The 18,741-nt window shown below is 42.5% G+C and overlaps 2 protein-coding genes across 3 annotated transcripts in view; one reads left to right on the top strand and one right to left on the bottom strand.

The window, feature by feature from the left end:
• Positions 1 to 2,610, top strand: part of mapk8ip2 (mitogen-activated protein kinase 8 interacting protein 2) — a 28,990-nt gene extending 26,380 nt beyond the window's left edge. For both annotated transcript variants that reach the window (XM_070973227.1, XM_070973226.1), the window contains exon 14: positions 65 to 2,610. In XM_070973227.1, coding sequence (XP_070829328.1) covers positions 65 to 137 — 73 coding nt within the window. In that variant the 3' untranslated portion in view covers positions 138 to 2,610. The remainder of the gene's footprint in view (positions 1 to 64) is intronic.
• On the bottom strand, positions 2,599 to 6,507 carry arsa (arylsulfatase A). Its single transcript, XM_070973228.1, has 8 exons — positions 6,224 to 6,507; positions 4,973 to 5,213; positions 4,600 to 4,818; positions 4,289 to 4,458; positions 4,003 to 4,127; positions 3,617 to 3,744; positions 3,417 to 3,519; positions 2,599 to 3,325 (listed from the first exon to the last, which is right to left on the bottom strand). The coding sequence occupies exons 1-8, from the start codon at positions 6,484 to 6,486 to the stop codon at positions 3,030 to 3,032; spliced, it is 1,545 nt and encodes a 514-aa protein (XP_070829329.1). The 5' UTR covers positions 6,487 to 6,507; the 3' UTR covers positions 2,599 to 3,029.
• Between the last annotated feature and the right edge of the window lie 12,234 nt (positions 6,508 to 18,741).

Raw genomic sequence — 18,741 nt, 5'->3', positions numbered from 1 at the left:
AAGGCTGTCTCCTAATAGCTGGCAGGTTGATCATTACTCATGCTCTCATCTGTCTTTGCTGCAGACGAGCCTTCCAGGAGTACTACCAGGAACATCTGGAGTACGCCTGCCCCACTGAGGACATCTACCTGGAGTAAGAAGTGTTGCCATGACAACCACCTTCCTTCTCCACAGCTAGTGTACATTCATCAAGTTAGCCACCAGAGGGCGCTGTCAGTGGGGTCTTCACTCCATTGTAAAATACTCTTCCATGTCCCTCTAAAACAGGGATCTTCATTTCTACAGTATGCTAGGCATTTGACTGATTTCATTCATCTCTCTCTCTCTTTGTTTATTTCCATCATCTCGATGGATTGATTGCCTGTTTCTTTGATCTTTTTCTATGATATGAAACTAAGACGCTGAGCACCTGTTTATTTAAAGGTTCCTCTTTTGAAATGAAAACAACATACCTACTACTGCTGTTTCACTTTTCAATGCATGGCTAGTAGGGTTACTGCACACGGACACACCAAGAAATACACATGTCCAAGTGAATGGCAAGCAGCTCAACAATCAGCAAGGGAATGGTGTAGAATCATGAGGTTGGCATTTAATTATCTGTAAATATGTATTTGTTCAATATTGACAAACTGCTAATTTGATTTCTACTGATAGTGACATTGGAGCAAAGTAGAGAGAGTTCAGTGAATTGTCCTTGGTCCGAGCTTACCCCTGTGTCGCCAACAAGACGTAGTGTGTGTTGTAAATAAATGTATAGAAAGTAGACATACAGGCGCCTCATCCAGACTAATTAAGAAACACTCACAGCTGAGACTGATGGAGGGGATTTTGTTTTGTTGTGGGTATTATTGACTCACTCGGACAGAAGCGACTGCAGGTGTAAGAGATGTTAGAGCTGTAATGACTTGGAATGGACTTTGAATGTCATTAGCCCCGCAGGTAGTTTGTTCAGCTTGGATTAGGTGCAGCAGCTGTCAGCACATTTGGATGAAATGACAGAACCATTACACTTCTGTCTGGTCCTCAAAGTTGCACTGCTTGCTGACCTTCAGCGTGGGGAGCTTTCATAGGAAATCATTCAACTGTTAAAACTGCAAATCGTAGATCATGGTACGTCTTGCTATGATTGATGTGACTTTCAGGTCAAAGAAAGCAAAGGCCCTCTGAAAAGCCATATTCTCACACCTCTGACTGTTTAACTCTGGTTTTTAGTGACGTCCTAGTCTCCGTTTTCCTTTGACTTGGTAGTTTTAAGTGAGTGAAAGGAATGACTGGACTGACCAGTAGCCACGTGTCAGTAATGCTGTATTGCAGTGTGCCTACTGCTAATACTTGGTCCTGGTATCACAATGTAATCAAACCTATAATGAAGCATAAAAGGGAGGTTTTATAGTTATGTAAAAGGTCACTTTGAGCTTGTTTTTTCTTTTTTCTTTTAGTATGATGGATGAAAGGGGTGGCCCCATGTTCCCACGAGTGTTCATGAATCAGACATTATACAATAGCCTTGTCTGGGGTTGTTGTAGCATACCATAGCTTACAGTCTAGTACCTTCTATAGAGGAGGGGGTTATTTTAAAAGTGGTGTGGTCACTACAGCCATCTGAAATTTCAGGCATCCCTTTTGTTCTTTCAGACACTGTTTAGCATCTTGTTCTGCTGCGTTCAGTCACAGTACACCAGAACAAAGATCAGATCTGCAGGATTTCAGTGTTCACCGAAAGCTGCTGTGGCAGGCGGGAGGTAGGGTAGGGTGTCATCTACATATGTATTGCTGTCAGTTAGATCATGTATATACAATAGCAATCTAAGATAGTGCTGTGTCCTTTATGTTGAGTATGTTATGAAATGAAATGAATATGTACATTAATTAAAAAGAAATTTAAAAAAAGATCATGACCTGACATAAAGCCCTGAAAGAAAAGAAAAACACGTAAATATCTGTGATCTGCAATAATTTTATTTCAGTGTCTTACGTTTTCCACACAAGATGTTAACTCAGTATCTCTCACACAGGTGGCATTTGGGTTCCTGCCAACCCCATAACTCTCTACAGACAGGCTTCAGCAGCACATTTAGGCCATATTTGTAAGATGTGACATCATTAGTGTGTGACACTCACCAGACTTCTGACCAATCTGCTGTTAGAGCTGAATAGTGACTGAGTCAGCCGCCACTGGAAAACTATTATTGCGTCTTGCCGATTATAGTAATCGCCTTTGAGCTCCAACAGTGTGACCCATCTCTGATCTGTATCTATTTGCTTCCGATTCTGTTTTTCTATCTTGTTACAGCCTAGTTAAAATCCCTTCTTTCCACACAGCTACACAAAAACGACCTCTGAGGATGATCTAGTCCCATATAGCCGCTGAGACATACATTAACAGTTAAACCAAACTTTTGACTTTATTACATTAACAAGATTCTTCACTGTATACCTAGAGCAAAACAGTATGTGACAGAACAAACATATCCTATCTTCTATCTTTAAAAACAAGGACTTGTAAAATTCCAGGGAAAAACAGAAAAAAAAATGACAAAAAAATCACTCTGCCTTGTCATGGGTTTGGTCTTATGAATAAAATATATGCTTGATGTCCAAAACCTTTATTGTTGTCTTTATTGTTTGGATCTATTTTTGTTTATTTGTGCATTTTCACTAAAAAATCCATTCATTTATTGCAAATCTTATGATTTTATGGTGCACTGAGGTGGAAATTACATTATAAATTAATACAATAAAACATATATTCAAATAGAACAAATACACAGTACATAGTTACCCACTAGTTAGAAATGTTGTCAGTACTGACATTAAGAAAAACATCTCCCCATTGAGGAAACAGATTGTTTGCAGTACTCTTCAGTATGAATAATAATTAAAGTGGTGCTGTCCACAAGCAAGTAGCAAAGCATCATAAGATAATTACAAAATCAGCATCACATCTTGTGCTTGAGGCAACATCAGTGCAGTACCTCCAGCTTTCCCCACATCGTCATCATTAGCAGTTGTGACACTTCGTCCCATCAACAGTGGCAGCAGCTGGGTTTGGGGCTACACTGAGGATTGCAGCAAGGCGCCAGGTTTGGGTCTGTTCCTTTTGAGATCTGGCTCTCTCCAAACACCATGGAGGCTTCAAACTGCTGCTTGACTTTCTTGATCCTCTCCAGCAGGTCTTGGAGGTCGGGTCTGCCCTCCAGGACGAGAGGGTAGTGTTCCGAGGGGTCAGCCTCCAGGTCAAAAATAAGAGGGGGATCGTGAGCCTTGAGGACTGCATATGGTGGGCAGTCTTGGTCTGGGGTGGTCGCGCTGTGGGAGGCACCTGATGCACAGACATGGAAGAAAAACACCTCAGTTCCGATTATGCGCTTAAGCTCGAATTCAACAAATTGTGCATATGAAGCCTTCTGTACCTCGTGTATAGAAGTGAGCCTTGTACTTCCCTAACCGGAGAGCAAACAGGCCGTACATCTCACTGGGATCTACGGGGTAGAACATCATCGCCTCCCTTTTACTCTGAAAAAAAAAAAAAAATCAATAAGTTAAACATAAAAATTAATCCAACAGCTTAGTCCTCACACTATTTTCTTCTCTACAGAGAGGGGGGCATTACCTTTCCTTGCTTGACAAGGATTTCTGTCATATCGACCCCATCCAGCATCACCTGGGGTAGTTTGGCTCCTGCCAGACTTGCGATGGTGGGGAGGATATCTAGAGTGCTGGCAATCTCATGAGTCACGCCTACAGACATGCAGAAAAAGAGCACACAGCACCAATCACTGAACGGTCATGTGTAAACAGGTTTGGATTCAGTTCACTGTGGTATTTATTTTCATACTAGAATCAAAAGAGAACAGTGTAAAATATGCAAAACCACCAGTGCGGTCTTTGAAAGTGAAGATGGATCTAGTTTGCGCAGAAAACTCTGGTTTAGCTAAATGTTTTTTTGTCTTTGGAAGCATCACCCAGTCTAAACTTCTTGTGCTGTGGTGTCCTGACCTGGCCTGATTGTCCCTGGCCAGAAGGCGATGGCTGGCTCTCTCATGCCCCCCTCATATGTGGTGCCTTTTCCACATTTCAGAGGGCCAGCGTTACCTCCACGGGACATACGCATCAGCTCAGGCCTACACACAGAGACAGGAATAACACACCATATGACAAGGCAATAAATGCAACATCACAAGAAGGTAATAAAGTCAAATATAAAAGAGGGCAAAGATATATCGTAACTTGACCTTTGGACAGAAGAAAAACACACTAATATACCACAGGGGCAAAAACCAACCCATTATCTGAGGTGAAGAAGACCAGTGTATTGTTGATCACTCCCGTCTTCTCCAGGGTTGTAAGTAGGTTTCCTATTGTGGTGTCCAACTCAAACAGAGCATCTCCAAATGGGCCCCTTAGAGACCGGCCGGCTGCCCCTGGGCCTGCATACTGGGGGTAGTGGGTGTGCTGTAGAAGGAAGTGGAAGAAGGTGTCTCACTGTAATAAGTTACCATAATTTATCCACATGGGGCTGAAGCATGGAGAGAGCTCTTGATTCTGCACTGATTCTAAGCTTGTGCTCGACTAAAGACTGTTGCTCTTGCTTACATGGGAAGGATAGTAGAGGAAGAAAGGTTGTTTTTTGCTGGCTGATGTGGTGATGAAATTAGTTGCAAAGTCACTGTAAGCCCTCTCTAGATCGAGGAAGTTGACCGGTTGCTGCTTGATGACCTCATTGTGAATCAGTGGGACAGTCACAGTGCCGACATCGCAAAATCCAAAACACTTCACATCTGGTGGGAAACAAGTCAGGTTCTGACAGGGGCCCTGGGACAGAAACAGGGAGACAGAACAAAGTAAGTAAACAAATGGTGCAGAAAAGACACTGCTTTTACCAAACAGCATCAAGGATTACGTTTCCAAACTTTTGATCAATTTTGACACTGAGATTCAATTCAATGCACAATTCAATCTCACTGACCATGTCATGGGAGTAGGGGATCCCCAGGTACTGATCAAAGCCCTGCTTGGTTGGAAGAAACATCCCGTTGGCCCCGAATCCTAAGTGCCACTTCCCCATGGCAGCAGTAGCATAGCCCAGAGGCTTCAGCATTTCAGCAATGGTGGTCTCATTCAGAGGAAGACCACCTATAGAGCCCGGGTACAACACTCCCGGGTAGACACCTGAACGGGTCTGATAGCGCCCCGTCAACAACGACGCCCTGGAGAGCCATCAAAACAAAGCAAAGCTATTATTTCATGTGTGGACGAGACGGATTGGGTTTTCATGTTGTGCAAGACACAAACTGGACAGTTAGCAAGATGTGCCAAAAGACTCTCAGCTACAAATCACCCATTGCTAAGCAGCAGTGCAGAGCCAAGGAAGAAAACTATATGAGCTTACTTTTTCCAGCTGCAGCACTTTAAAACAGGCAATAATCGTGGAATTTTAAAGTTACAGCAAAAATCTGTGAATATGTAACTACACACTGCATCACATTGTGCTGTTCATATTAAGACCCTTGATCCATCCTCATTCACTGCGTTCACAGTCTGTTGAACCACGCAGTGCCGTGCTCGATGAGGTGTTGCTGTATGTCCTGACTGTTCACCACACAGAGGTGTTCATGTGCAACTCACAACACAAGCAAGGTGAAGAACCAGTTATTAGTCATGTTACTTCATTCCTCATGACAACAACATGATCTGGTTCCAGATCCTCCCTCAACTGATGAACGGTGCTCTATAAAGTTATGACTATGTTATGATGTCAGTCATACCCACTGTGAACTAAAGTGCATTCATAGTGAGTCTGCTAACCAGCAGTAAATGTATATTAACCACTTCATCTTCATCTCCTGTTGTATAATATTCTTAATGAGGCTCACAGTTGTGCTAATATATTTTATACCCTGAAACAATTCCTTAAGTATTTTTATAATCAAAGCAACAGATATGTCATGAGACCCCAGGAAAGACGTAGGATAAAAGTGTGAGTGCAAACCTTTCTAACACTGAGTGATCCCTGCAGATCAAAAGCAAGTCACATGCGCCGCAGAGTGTTACTGTAGCCATCAGTGTCAGTCTTACACAAACAAGTCAGGGGATCCACAACTCGCTGAAGGCATATTTAACTTTCGGTTCCGTAGTTTTAAAGAAAAGAGAATTAAAGCATGACATGACAGCACCCACACGGACATTAAACCAAAGCGCATGAATGACGGACAGATACCTGGACGGGCTGCAGACAGGGCTGGTACAGTAGAAATCTGTAAACTGAAGTCCTCCCGCTGCCAACCGGTTCAGGTTTGGAGTGAGTGAACTGGGGTGTCCATAACACCCCAAGTCCCCGAAGCCCAAATCATCTGCGAAGAGGAGGACGAAATTCGGCGGTGAAGCCGAGCAGGTATAGAAAAGGACAATATTTACGAAGAGGACACGGACGTGGTCCATTCTGCGTCCTCCTGAGCGAAGAAGAGGAACCACCATATACATAATATAGGAACCACAACCAAGCGTCACGTGTTCGCTGTCGCGTGTATATGACGTCACGTAGAGCCAGGAAATGTAGTCTCAAAACACAACATCAGACTCAGCGGTTTTTTTGTTTGGTTTTGTTTTTTGACTCCTGAAACAATCTGTTACAGAAAAGCTTCAATTCTTTTATTAATTAGTACATAATGATTATATAACAACAATTTTATGCTGTTCCGCTTTATGTTATAATTCTAGTGCTGCTATTTTTACAGACTGTTTCAGCACTTTTGGTGGAAATTCCTGTGTTCAAAAAAGTTGATTTAATGTGTGAAGTGATTGAACACAGTCATGAGATTTTAAAATGATTGTTGATTCATTAGAGTGGTTTTAAAATAGATAAAAAGGTAAATTGGGCTCCATTGATGAAGTACATTTTGGACTAGGTATTAGAGAGGAGACTAGGTATTAATGGGATTTAAGCTTTTACTGGTTACAGCACTCAGATTATATACTTTAATGGCGCAAGCTTCTAATAGATAAATTTGTATCAATATGATACATGAAGAAGTGCTTGTCCTGTGACCAGACTGCCCTTTGTGACAGGACAGAGACTGTCCTGATTATCCTCAGCTGCTTTCCCACATCTGCTGTTTTATCTTCAACTGGACTGAACTGAGGGCCTGTGGCTGAGTTTATGTCCTCTGTGGCAACCTTGGTTTCTGCCACTGATTCGACCTGACACATGGTCAATTACGCAAACAAGAAGAGAAATAAATCAGTGGTGCAGCGTTGCAGGAGCCACTGCCATGAGAAGAAATGGACGTCACAGCTGATTTTGTAACTTGAAGACTGTAGTCCAGAACTGGGCCTATTCATTTATTTATTCTCAAGCTTCAGTGAGGTGGACAGAGAAAGAAAAGGAAGGTGCTACCTGCATTCAAATAAGCTGGCACTGAGTATGTATGTGAGAGAGAGATGAAATGAAGACACAGAATACATAAAAATCCCTACACATATGTAATTTAAAACACCAAAGCACATCACTCAGGTGATTCCCTGGTGATTTCATGCAAAGTCATGCTGGCACCTGAAAGGAGTCAGTGAGGAGTGACCTGCTATTGGAATTCAGATAATGGTTGTTTCCTGATGAATTATGCAACACATCCACTGTACCTTTTTTTTTTTACCAAACACCAGTGCGTGTGTGTGTGTGTGTGTGTGTGTGCGTGCGTGCGTGCATACATGTATGGCTACCATTTTGCTTGCATGCTCTCTGCTGTTAAGCCTTGGGGAAGTGTTGCTGTGGCATTGGCTGATAGATAGTTTTGATTTACTATTCACTTTCACATCTCTCTACAGGACTGACCTACATTCAGCAGCTACTGTGCGTGCATGTGTTTGTGTGTGCATGTGTGTGAGAGAGAAAGAGGGAGAGAGACAGAGAGAGAGAATTGAGATAAAGGACATGAAAAGGCAGATGCTCTACAACTGCATTCCCAATTGATGCAGTTTTATCATCTGTTTTCTCATTCTCTGCTGCTTGGCTTCCCTTGCTTGTATTTTTTCATGCTGTGAATATCAAATTCACTCAGCCACCCATGGATGGGTGTAATCAGCATTAGTTCTGTACATACTCAATGTCAAGTTGTTGTGTGTGTATATAGCCAACACCATGCTGTTTGAGGAAAAGGAAGAAGCAGGCTTACGACTTGAAGTAACATCTTTTACTGTAATGCTTGACCTACTGAACTCAACAGGGTGCACACACAAACACACTTGCACACAAATATACATAAGCATACATGTATACAGATAAGAGAGAACAAAGCTGCTGCATGCAGGTGAGCTGACATGATCACTGCGAGCTTTTGAAGAACTTCCTTGCTGCAGGAGCTCTCTTCATGTAATCGTCTGAAACCCTGAGCCCTGGAAACATCTCTGCAGGGAACAACCTGGTGCTACGAGATTGGGGGGGCACAAATCTTTTCAAGGCATAATGCTTAGTTCAGGTAAAGGATGAATCCGTCATCAGTCCAGTAGCTTGTCACAGAATACCAAGAAGCAGCCATCATTAGGACCAAATAATTTATGATGATGAGTGTTTAGGTTTTGCCACCACTAATGACTTGTGAGGGTGTTTGCCAGACATCAGGTCTAATGGGAAAGCATGTCTCACAGAGAGGGATGAGGAGCGCCGCTGTGGACAAATGACAGTCTGTGAGGTACACAGCCGTGCCTGCACTGTGATTCAGTAAAAGATGACTGCTCTGACCTTTTCCTGAGAGTAAATGAAAACTGTTGTCAGTGACAAACACAGCAGAACAAGTAGCTTGAAGCAGCTGAGGCTACGAAGAGGTCCTCACCCCTGCTTGTGTGTGTGTGTTGGTGGGGATGGTGTGTATGAATTTGTGTGCCATGTTCTTTTGCTTGTCGATGGTGTCGCTGCCTTTATTTTGAATACAAATTTGTGTAAATGTACGTAAGACAGATTGTCCTGTGAGTGTGTTTGTGAATCTTTTAGCAGTTTTTTTCCGTCGCACATCTGCTTTCAGAGCCTATGTGACGGGTGTGCATTTGTGTAAGTATTAATGTATGTGCACTTACAGGTGTGTGCATGTGAATGTAATGCAGTCTCTTCAGGCAGATGGAGGTGTGGTGCAAAACAAGCCCCTTTGGGCCCCCACCTCTTCATCTCCCTCTCCTCACCTTCTCTTTTTCTTGAGAGGAAGATATCAGACTCACAGTTTTCTGCATGTGCTGCTAGTTTATTTGAATTCAGAATAGGCACAGCAGGTAATAACTGGGATGTGAACCAACAGCAAACAAGCACCAATCGGTTATTGTGGAAAAACATGTTTTTTCTCATCTTCTCGCTATTTGTCATTTCACACAATATTAACAGTCTGAACCTGTACTGTAAACTGTGAAGGATAATGCCGCAGTGTTTGTGGACCACTGGTCTGTGTAAACCAGGTCCATAAGCTGCAGGTAAACTGTTTGAGCACTAGTGGGTGCCATTAGACCACAGATCCTCTCACTTCCTTTCACGCATTGGTTTGAACAGTACCTCCATTCAGTCAGATTTTTACCATTAGTTCCACAGACAATCTTTGTTAAATCTCATCTCCAAGGCTATGCTGCACGGCACATTCAGCAGTAATAGGACCATTGAGGGTTGATATGTATCTGCAGCACATGTTAAATTGCAGTTTAGCTTTGTAGCTTTGTGACATTTCCAGGCTGGGTAAAGCTGGTCTACCAAGCCTGCATGTACTTGCCTCACACCAGCTTTTACAGCTCTGCCTCTTCCTGTCATTTCTCTTGGTGAGAAGAATCTCATCTTGTGCTCTCAACTTTTGAGGTAACTTGCAAATTGCTTAAGAGAGACTGTAATAGAAGACTACAGTTATAGATGGGTAGGTAGATAGATGGTGTGTGTGTGTGTGGGGGGGGGGGGGGTTAAATCAGTGGATAATTCAGAACCATGGACAGCTCTTAACACTTTGATTTAGCTCTTTCCTGACAGCAGAACGTCTCTCAATGAGCTTGTCTGCTATTATTTTGTCATCACGCAAATGCATTTTGAGGAGCATACATCAGAGCATGTTTGAAGTTACTCCTGCAGATTGTGAATAATACCAAGAGTTTCATATCCTGAGGTTTTTATCGCAGACTTCACAGAAAAACTGCACTTCATTGTGATGAATACCAGTTATTAAACATATTCTCAGTTTGATATTAGAAAAGCATAAAAATACAGTCTAATATAGTTTTAAGAGGCAAGGTTACACTCTTCATACACTATGAAGGCAGCTGAGGTATGTGCCTCAGGTAGTGGTGTGATCACGTTTTGCAACAATCTGCTCTATGAGCTGAGATCAACCCTTTCAATGATGAAAAGTCATTGTTATTCTGGCTTGTGAGCTGAGGGAGCAGTGATAGAAAACATCCTGGCAAATAAACAGAGGTTCATTGGCACAATAGAGGCTGGAGCAAAGCACAGAATTATGCAATGAAATCTAACAGGCCTCTGTGGAGCAACATGATCTGAAGAACTCATAAATGTTTGAGGACCTGCTGGGGTAATGTGCACTTTTGTCGGCGTTCTCCGCTCGCATACTGAAGCTCTCATTGAACTAAACATAGAGCAAATGTTCTCTCGAACTACCCGTCACCTGTGCGCAGTGGAGACATTGCCGTCAAAATGAGTGTTACTGTTATTTTGTCCTCACTTCGCTATCACACACACATTGACAGTCAGATATAAACTATCCGCCATGTGATCCAATTGGTGTGTCCCTGTGTTGTCCCTGCTTTCTTATGATGGACTACTGTTGGTAGGAACGACCTGCCCTTGCAACCATTTCCTCCACCACTGCCTGGTAATATTATAAAGAAAGGCAGTCTGAGTGGCCCTCACGCCCGCTGCCATCCTCCAACTACCCTCGGGCTGTCATCTGCTGCCACACTGCAAAGCTGCTTCCACCAGTGATTTATTCCTTTTCCAGGCTGACTTCTGCATCACCCCTGCTCTCGTCATGCAGACAGGAGAGATGAGAGTTATCTCCTCTCGAGACATGACTCGGGCCTGCACAGCGTAAGATGACTTGTACTCAAAATGGAGTTCCTGCTGCATTTGTTGGGCTATGAGATAACTGATGTATGCTAAGGGCTAAGCTAAAAATATTGAGATGAGTGTTACATGAGATAAATGCCAAAAATGTGCACAGATGTTGAGGTTTATCAGCCCAGCTCCTCCATCTACTGTTCAGCTCACCTTGAGATATGCCTTGGCTCAGCCTGTCCTTAGGGACAGAAAACGTTCTGCTTTGATTGTAAACAACTCTGAATTTATTATCATCCGCCACAAGTGTATAATCACAAAGACCAGTACCCCCGTCTGCATTTCCATATTCATGCAAATGCTGCTTTTGAAAGTAAATGGTAATTTCTTTCATTTTCCAATTTGAATTTTGCATTGTCATCAATTGTAATTGGAGCAGACGTAGCTAACCCGCTAAGCTGCACCACACTCATCCCTTAGCTCACCTTACCCTCAGAGTAACACAGATCACTGCATGGCTTTAATAAATCCTGACTTACAGTAATCAGGTTAACAGTTTCTTCTCCTGTAGTTGTCATGCTATGGAAATTAGCATTTTTTTTTTTAAGTATGCACTTCTGTCACTATGGAAAACCATATTTTAATCATTTCACTGACAAGATTTATCATTCATCACATGGAGCAAACTGGTGTCAAACACTGATAAATGCAAACAGAATAAATTTTATAGTAGAGGATGTAAACAAGATTGTTAGGCCCTTCATTAGCAGCCTCAGTGCTTTGCTCAGTTACAGTATGTGACCCGATCACTCCTAATGACTTTGCAGCCACAAACAGTAATGAATGCAAAACGCATGAGCTGACTTAATGATTGTTTTCCCATTTGAGAGTTTATCTTGATCAGCTGTGTGGCTTCCTCTGCAGCTCTTCCTGGGTGCTGGGCGGATCTGATAAAGGTAAGAGCACATAGTATGCAAACAAATGGAGAGGAAGGAGGCTTCAAACGTCAGTCATTCTGCATGTGTGAGCTGCAGCAGGCAGACACACGGTATGTCTTATTCTAATTTTTCATTTCCAATTTTCTTTATTCAGGTTTCACCAGTAACACTTTAATTTAACCCCATTTATTTAGAGAGAAGATATAAAACATTACATATTTCATTGTGTATAAACAGTTACTGATTCTATAAGAACTTGCTGTGTCTTATCAAAACATGTATTAACTGTTCATGCACACACAATTTACATGTTTGTTTATAACTTTATGGTCAAAACTCATGAAGGCATGTTGATTTAAATGTTGATCTTCAAAATACCTGTGACGAACATAAATATTTTCACATAAAAGATAACTAACTAGACTTCCTCTCTGCTTTCAGCCGCATCTCGTGGTCTTCTTCAACGGAGGAATTTCATTTTACATAAATAAAAATGATGTGAACAATGTTATTTCATATCAGTCATTATCTGTTCATAAACCAGTTATTCTTCACAGGAGTTAAAGTTCTCATCAGATTTATATGAACTCATAACCATGTCATTATTGTGTGTTGTAAACCATTTACTAACTGCTTATGCTGCTAATAAACGTTAAAGATGGTTGTTAAAATAAAGTGGCACCATTGCGTCATGAGTATTTCTCAACTTTTTTAATAAGGCTCAGTGTCTCAGTGGTGACTTCAGCGGACCACAGTACCGCTCATCATCCTTGTTACCATTTCCAGTCCCAGATTGCTTTAATCACATGGAATTCATTTGGTGAGGAAGCAGGGAAGGGCTGTAAATGAATTAACAAGTATAGCGATACAAAGTGTCTAATTACAGTTTTGACTCTGAATTAGCGTGCCAAGCTTTTAGCCACATTGTGTTGAGGAGGAAGCCACGGGTAAGCCATCACATTGCATATCAGCTCCCGTACAACAATGTTCCAGGGGTTCGCCTCCCAGCAGATCCAGATCCTTGAATCAATTACCACTCCAATGCCCACAAACCCAGATCCCATTTCTCTGTGTCACGCTCGATAAAAGCTATTCCCTGTCTTTCTATGCGGTGTGTCTCTCAGCGCTGAAGCTGCTTCTCATTTGTCTCATCTGATTTTTAAAGCACTGGCTATTTCACATTTTGTGAAGCGGCTCAGGGCTCCAGCTGGAGGAAGACAACTCCCGCAGGTGTGTATGTCATAGTTTAAGTTTTGACTTTACCTGCTGCCACCTTCACAAGCTAAACTCACCCTTTTCCTCAGCAAATGAGTCCGAGGAATAAGCAAAAAATAAAGTTGGCTGCTGTATTACTAACTGTAAATTTGTCAAATTGAATTAGATTTTAGATACTCAGCAGACTCGTATCTCGACAGCTCCTCACCGCTAAGAAGTTAAGCCCTAATAATCCTGGGAAACTTCAAGCATAACTTCATTGCTACATCGCCATAAATGTTCACTCAATGACTCATAACCCATTTTGACAGAGTCTGAAGATGCCCTTTTAGTACTTCTCTACGCTTGAAATAAATTGTCTTTCATTAATGTACCAAAAGCCTGTCTGTTTAAATATAATGATGTTCAACAATTTCAAACAGGAAATGATCAATAGCTGTCACTTCCAGAGACCCACACGCACACCCACACGCACATACAGATACACACACGCCTTCCTTTCTGTCGGGCGCAGAGGCTAGTGCCATGTTTTCCTTGATGACGATGAAGCATCTATGTTGCTGACAAAAAAAGGCTTGTGTGGTCCCCGGTGAAACAGGCGGATATGTACACCATGTCCTCGCTGTCAACAAACTAAAACTGTCAAATGAAATCATTAACGAAAGGAAAGGATGAAGTTGTGATTGAACAAAAACGCACACACACGCACACACACACACACACACACACACACACAAGAGAAACATCACCGAGGTCCACTAAGAGCAGTGAGGTAAGTGGAGCGTTGGTTTAAAGTGAATAAATACAAAAGAAGGCAAATAAGGATAGAAGTAGAAATTAAATGATGTTAGTATTCACTGAACATCCCTGCACATCACATGAATGATTGAATTAGTATCATATCTTCTTAAATAGTTCACTGCGGAGGGAGCAAATAATCCAGCTGCAAGTATGTAAAAACGTTCATTTTGATGCCGGCTGTGTATTGACATCCTGCTTCAGCCTTCTGTCTATATGGACAGCACTTGACACTGATCAGCTGAAATCAGCCGCAGCTTTCCTTGAAGGTGACCCTCATCAGATTTAGTCAGCATTGTTCCGTTTCACCATGAATATGTAAATTGTCTTTTTTGGCTCCATTTGAGATTAGATCAATTTGAGACTGAAGAGGACTGACTCATAGACTGTTAAATACCCAGAAATCTCATTGACATGAGTGGCAGGCACTGCCCTTCTCAGGTGGGAGAGTGAGAGGAATATTAGGACAGTTGAGCAAGCATGTGTGTGTGCGTGTTGGGGGTGAGGGGTGTACGTGTGTGTTAAGTGTAACTGTACTGATAAAGATGTCACTCCACAGCTTGAGAGAGGTAATTATCAGAACTAAATCCTTATCCCCTTAATTCAGATCTGCTAAAGTGTCGACCTGAGAAATAAAATTTTGCTGACTTTCAATGTGGAAAAAAATACAGGGTGCAGATAAACAATGGCTGGATTCCTCTGACACACACACACACACACACACACGCACGCACGCACGCACGCACGCACGCACGCACGCACGCACGCACGCACGCACGCACGCACGCACGCACGCACGCACAGAACATTCTTCAATTATTGATGCAGGTGTGGATTACCTCTGCAGAGAGGGAGAGTTTACACATAGGTAAAAAGTGATCCGTTTCACTCTATCTGCCCCATTTCCTATTCCAACTTTCGTCTCCATCGGACCCCCTCAGCCATATCATTCCCTTAAATTCCCCCGAGAGACCCTTTGAAACTGCCTCATGATGAAACACGCACACACACACATAAACACACATTGCTGGCTAATGACTGGCTAGTTGCTGAAAAGCTTGCCTCCTTCCTTTTCTCACAGAGGAGGTATTCAGTGCCCCCCTCCCGCCCCCACCCCCCACCCCCCGCTCTGTCTGGTCTGTCCTAGCCTGGCTAAGATCGGCTCAGCGTGACTCAGTTAAGTCTGTTCATCTCCATTTGAATGGCCAGGTATTGTTTCACTAGCCAGGATCCTCTTACCATGGACAACAAAGAGAGGCCGCCATACACTCCTTCCACACATACACACACACAGAGGAACAGACAGAGTAGTTGGTTCGACAGCTTGAGAGCAGCACTCACATTTTTCCCAGGCGTCTGCCCAGAAAGCTGCAAGAGATTCAAGTTCTTTCTAGAATTTCAGAGGAGGAGATACCACATCTTCCTTCATGCTGGTTGGAGTTTCCTGCTTGTTCACCACAGACTCATTCTGTACTTTTGTCCTCGTGTGCTAAATTTGTTGGTGGGACTCAGTGTTTTCTCCTCCTGCTGTTTGGGGTCCATCTCTTCAGGTAGGACAGAGCAAAGGATGAGTGTATGAGTACTGAAGCTGTTTATTTTGATTTCTGTTTCCAGATAACTCAAAAAAAAGGATGATCATTATCAGGGAATGCTTTTTCATACCTCAGTAATCACTTGTTCACTCGTAGATGCGTTGCATTTAATTGGATGTTTTTATTGAACTTGAATTTATTACATTAGCATCTGACATATCCTGTTGCTGCGTTACCTTCACTGAAGTGCCGAATTATCTTGAATTCTTTGAATTTCCTTTCATGAGGATGAGCTTTTCTTGGGAGTTTTCATTTTTTGCAAGAAAGCTTGAAATGGATCAGAAACTGTTGCTGTTTTAGGCCTTAAAGCCCGCTGACACATGTTCTGTGATTTCCAGGTATGCAAATAAACTTTACATGTAAACTTCATTTAGGTGTACATCTTAGACAGCTAGTGTATAATCTTATCCAGAAGTTTGAAACAATTCCTCACTGAGACCTGCACAAATATGAGGGGGTGAAAGGGCCAATATAACAATGTCAAGAAAGCAGGGTAGGTGTATATTTTTCCACAAGTCTGCAATATTCAAGTAACTTCAATAAAGGAAGCAGTGAAATAATAAAATAACACGAGGTAGTACAGTAAAACCAACAGGAAGCAGTATGAAAACCGAATGAGGGCTGAGGTTTAGTTTGTTCAAGTCACAATCAGGAGGAAGTACAATAGATAAGAGAGCTATAAGAGAGGAAGAAGTGCTTCTCCATGACTTCGCCTACATAAATTTCCCAGGTTGTTCAGAGGACCTGAGCTTGGAGCTTTGCAAGCACAAGCTTTGGTATATTTGATAAGGGCCTGTGCTGCAAACCTCCCACGCTATGTTTTGGGCAAAATTAAACAACTTATATTAAAAATACACCCTAGCTCAGTAGATGTGATGATACAATTTGATAAGCTTTCCTTTAAAAAAATGTGCCTCTTTGTTATATGTGTCATGACTTCAGTTTTGCTCATCAAGAAGCCTCCGTTGGTAAATAGTGTTTGTTTACATGCACTGGGAAAGTGAGTAGGTCCTCTCTGCATCCTGACCTGATGGCCTCGACATGCTCTGTGCCCCTTTTCTCCTTTCATCACCGCTGCCCTCAGGGCTCCTCCTCATCCTCCTCAACTCCTCCATCTGTTTCAATTAGCCAGAGTGCAGGGTGGAGTACAGAGGTCGCTCACACAAGCACAGAGCTGCAGGTGCAGCTACAGTATAGTGCACAGCTGACAAACAGGAGTCACTCTGTGCCAGTTAGGTGGCACACTGTCACAGGTGAGAGTATGAGCCTGTCACTGCTGTAAGGGAGCTGCTAAGAGTATTTATGGGATGCTGAGACCATTTGGGCACATGGAGAGAGGCAGTCAATGACAAGCAGAGCATCAGAGATACAAACACAGGCATACAACCACATACACACGTAAGAGCCAACCACCCTCACCTCCCCTCACACTTCCACTCCTTACCCAGCTGCCTCTCACACAGACTGCACTTCCTTCTTGCATCAGTGTGTGTGCTGTGCATGTCAAAGCGTGTGTTGATTCACCTTGGATTAGCAGTGAATGTCCCTGATAAGAGCTAAATTGGGATACTTCACCCCTTTACACACTATGTTATTGATGAGAGAGGAAACCTTGTCTTGCTTTACAACATGTGCATCTACATGTTTCTTGTGCTGTATATTGTGTTAATACATAGGTGCAATTTATCCCCCCCAAACACGCATGAGTTTGTGTCTCCTGGAGTAATGAGGACATCCGCTATTTAGGCCTATTCTGTCACACTCTGAACAAATTAAGTGTGTTGTTTATAAGGAGGGGAGAATATGTTAAACCCCAGCAGTGTGATTTACTGGCTGCAGTGGTTTAATAGCTGAATTCTAGGTGGACATCTAGCATCTGTTACTGTCAGAAAAGTTGTCTTAAATAAACACTGGGGAAGACTTAAAAGGTTCTCAACTACAGTAACAAGTAGCTGAGGATGTCAATCAGGAACAACACAGCAAAAGGTTTACCACTGTGCGATTGATGTCGTCGCTGTGCTATTGAGCGATAAAATAAGCCAGTGCATATTATATTTCTAATGTGTAAATGCAACATTTTCATATTATCATCTTGTCAAGTTGCTGTGCCCAACATGTTAGCAAAGAGTTGCTTATTTACACATCCAACAGTCACCGAGCGAACCCTGTTGAAATCATGTTTCTGGCCATTGTATTAATGAATTTAAGTCCAATATCAATTCTCCTATTGGCTCTGCTTTGGTCTCCACTTACTCCAGACAGAAGTAAACTCTCTACAATGTTCAACAACTGTGTCTGTCTGCCTTTTATAACGCTGCGCAGGTAGAGTTCAGTGTGTGATCAGAACTTTTCTGCCTGCTGCAGCTGGAAAAACAACACAGACAAGACTTAATCAAAACCACAAAGTTGCCATAGCAATAAGCTGAAAGATGCTAAAATGCTCTATAATGCTGATGGGAACTGAGAGTCGTGTGCTAATTCTTTGAGAGTCTGTCACATTACACATCGTGATTTCATCCAAAAAGATGAGAATATTGATTACAGCAGCTTTAGGTAACAAATGTGCCAGTCTTAAAACAATCATGCTGCTGTTTATTTTCTGTACACTTCTTTGAAGCCAATGGAAACCAGGAAAGCCAGCAGCAGGTCAGCCACATGGAAGATTCAGCTCCTAATTGCATCTCTCACTGTCGGACAAAATGCTTTGACAATCAAGGTGCCTCTGGTTTTTGTTGGCTCTCAGAAAGTAAAGCAAAACATTGTCCCTTGCTTAAAAGAGGCAGACTGACCATCGCTGGGCTTTTGTCCGTGGTACAGCCGTGTCCTGCCACACGGTTTACAGCTTTCTAAGCTCTCAAAGCTACGAGAGTTCAGAGAAATTTTTTACATATAAAATTCATGCCAAGTCTTTTGAACGGTTGAAAGTTGAATTGGCATGACTTTCAGAAATTTGTCAAACTTAGGGGCAAATTTTAAATCTGAGCACTTTTATAATTGTACATACAGGTCCAGATGTCTGCCAGCCTGTGTTCCTGCTCCCACACAGGAAAAAGCGACTGAGCCATTTCAGGCCTGAATCCATCTCTCTGTTCTCAGCAAAAGGCTCCCAGGCTGCTGGCAGTGTAGTCATGAAGGTGATCAAAAGCCTTTGGATCTGTACATCTGT

The sequence above is a fragment of the Chaetodon trifascialis genome, chromosome 10 (assembly GCF_039877785.1).
Source record: "Chaetodon trifascialis isolate fChaTrf1 chromosome 10, fChaTrf1.hap1, whole genome shotgun sequence".
Classification (NCBI taxonomy): Eukaryota; Metazoa; Chordata; class Actinopteri; order Chaetodontiformes; family Chaetodontidae; genus Chaetodon; species Chaetodon trifascialis.
This window is presented reverse-complemented; position numbering and strand designations above follow the sequence as displayed.

Excerpts from the sequence above, each read along its gene's own strand:
- arsa (XM_070973228.1), bottom strand. The coding sequence starts at position 6,486 with ATGTATATGGTGGTTCCTCTTCTTCGCTCAGGAGGACGCAGAATGGAC. Across the intron at positions 4,128-4,288 it reads TTCTTCACCTCAGATAATGG|GCCTGAGCTGATGCGTATGT; the intron begins GTTGGTTTTTGC and ends CTCTGTGTGTAG. Across the intron at positions 3,326-3,416 it reads GGCTCACTTCTATACACGAG|GTGCCTCCCACAGCGCGACC; the intron begins GTACAGAAGGCT and ends TCTGTGCATCAG.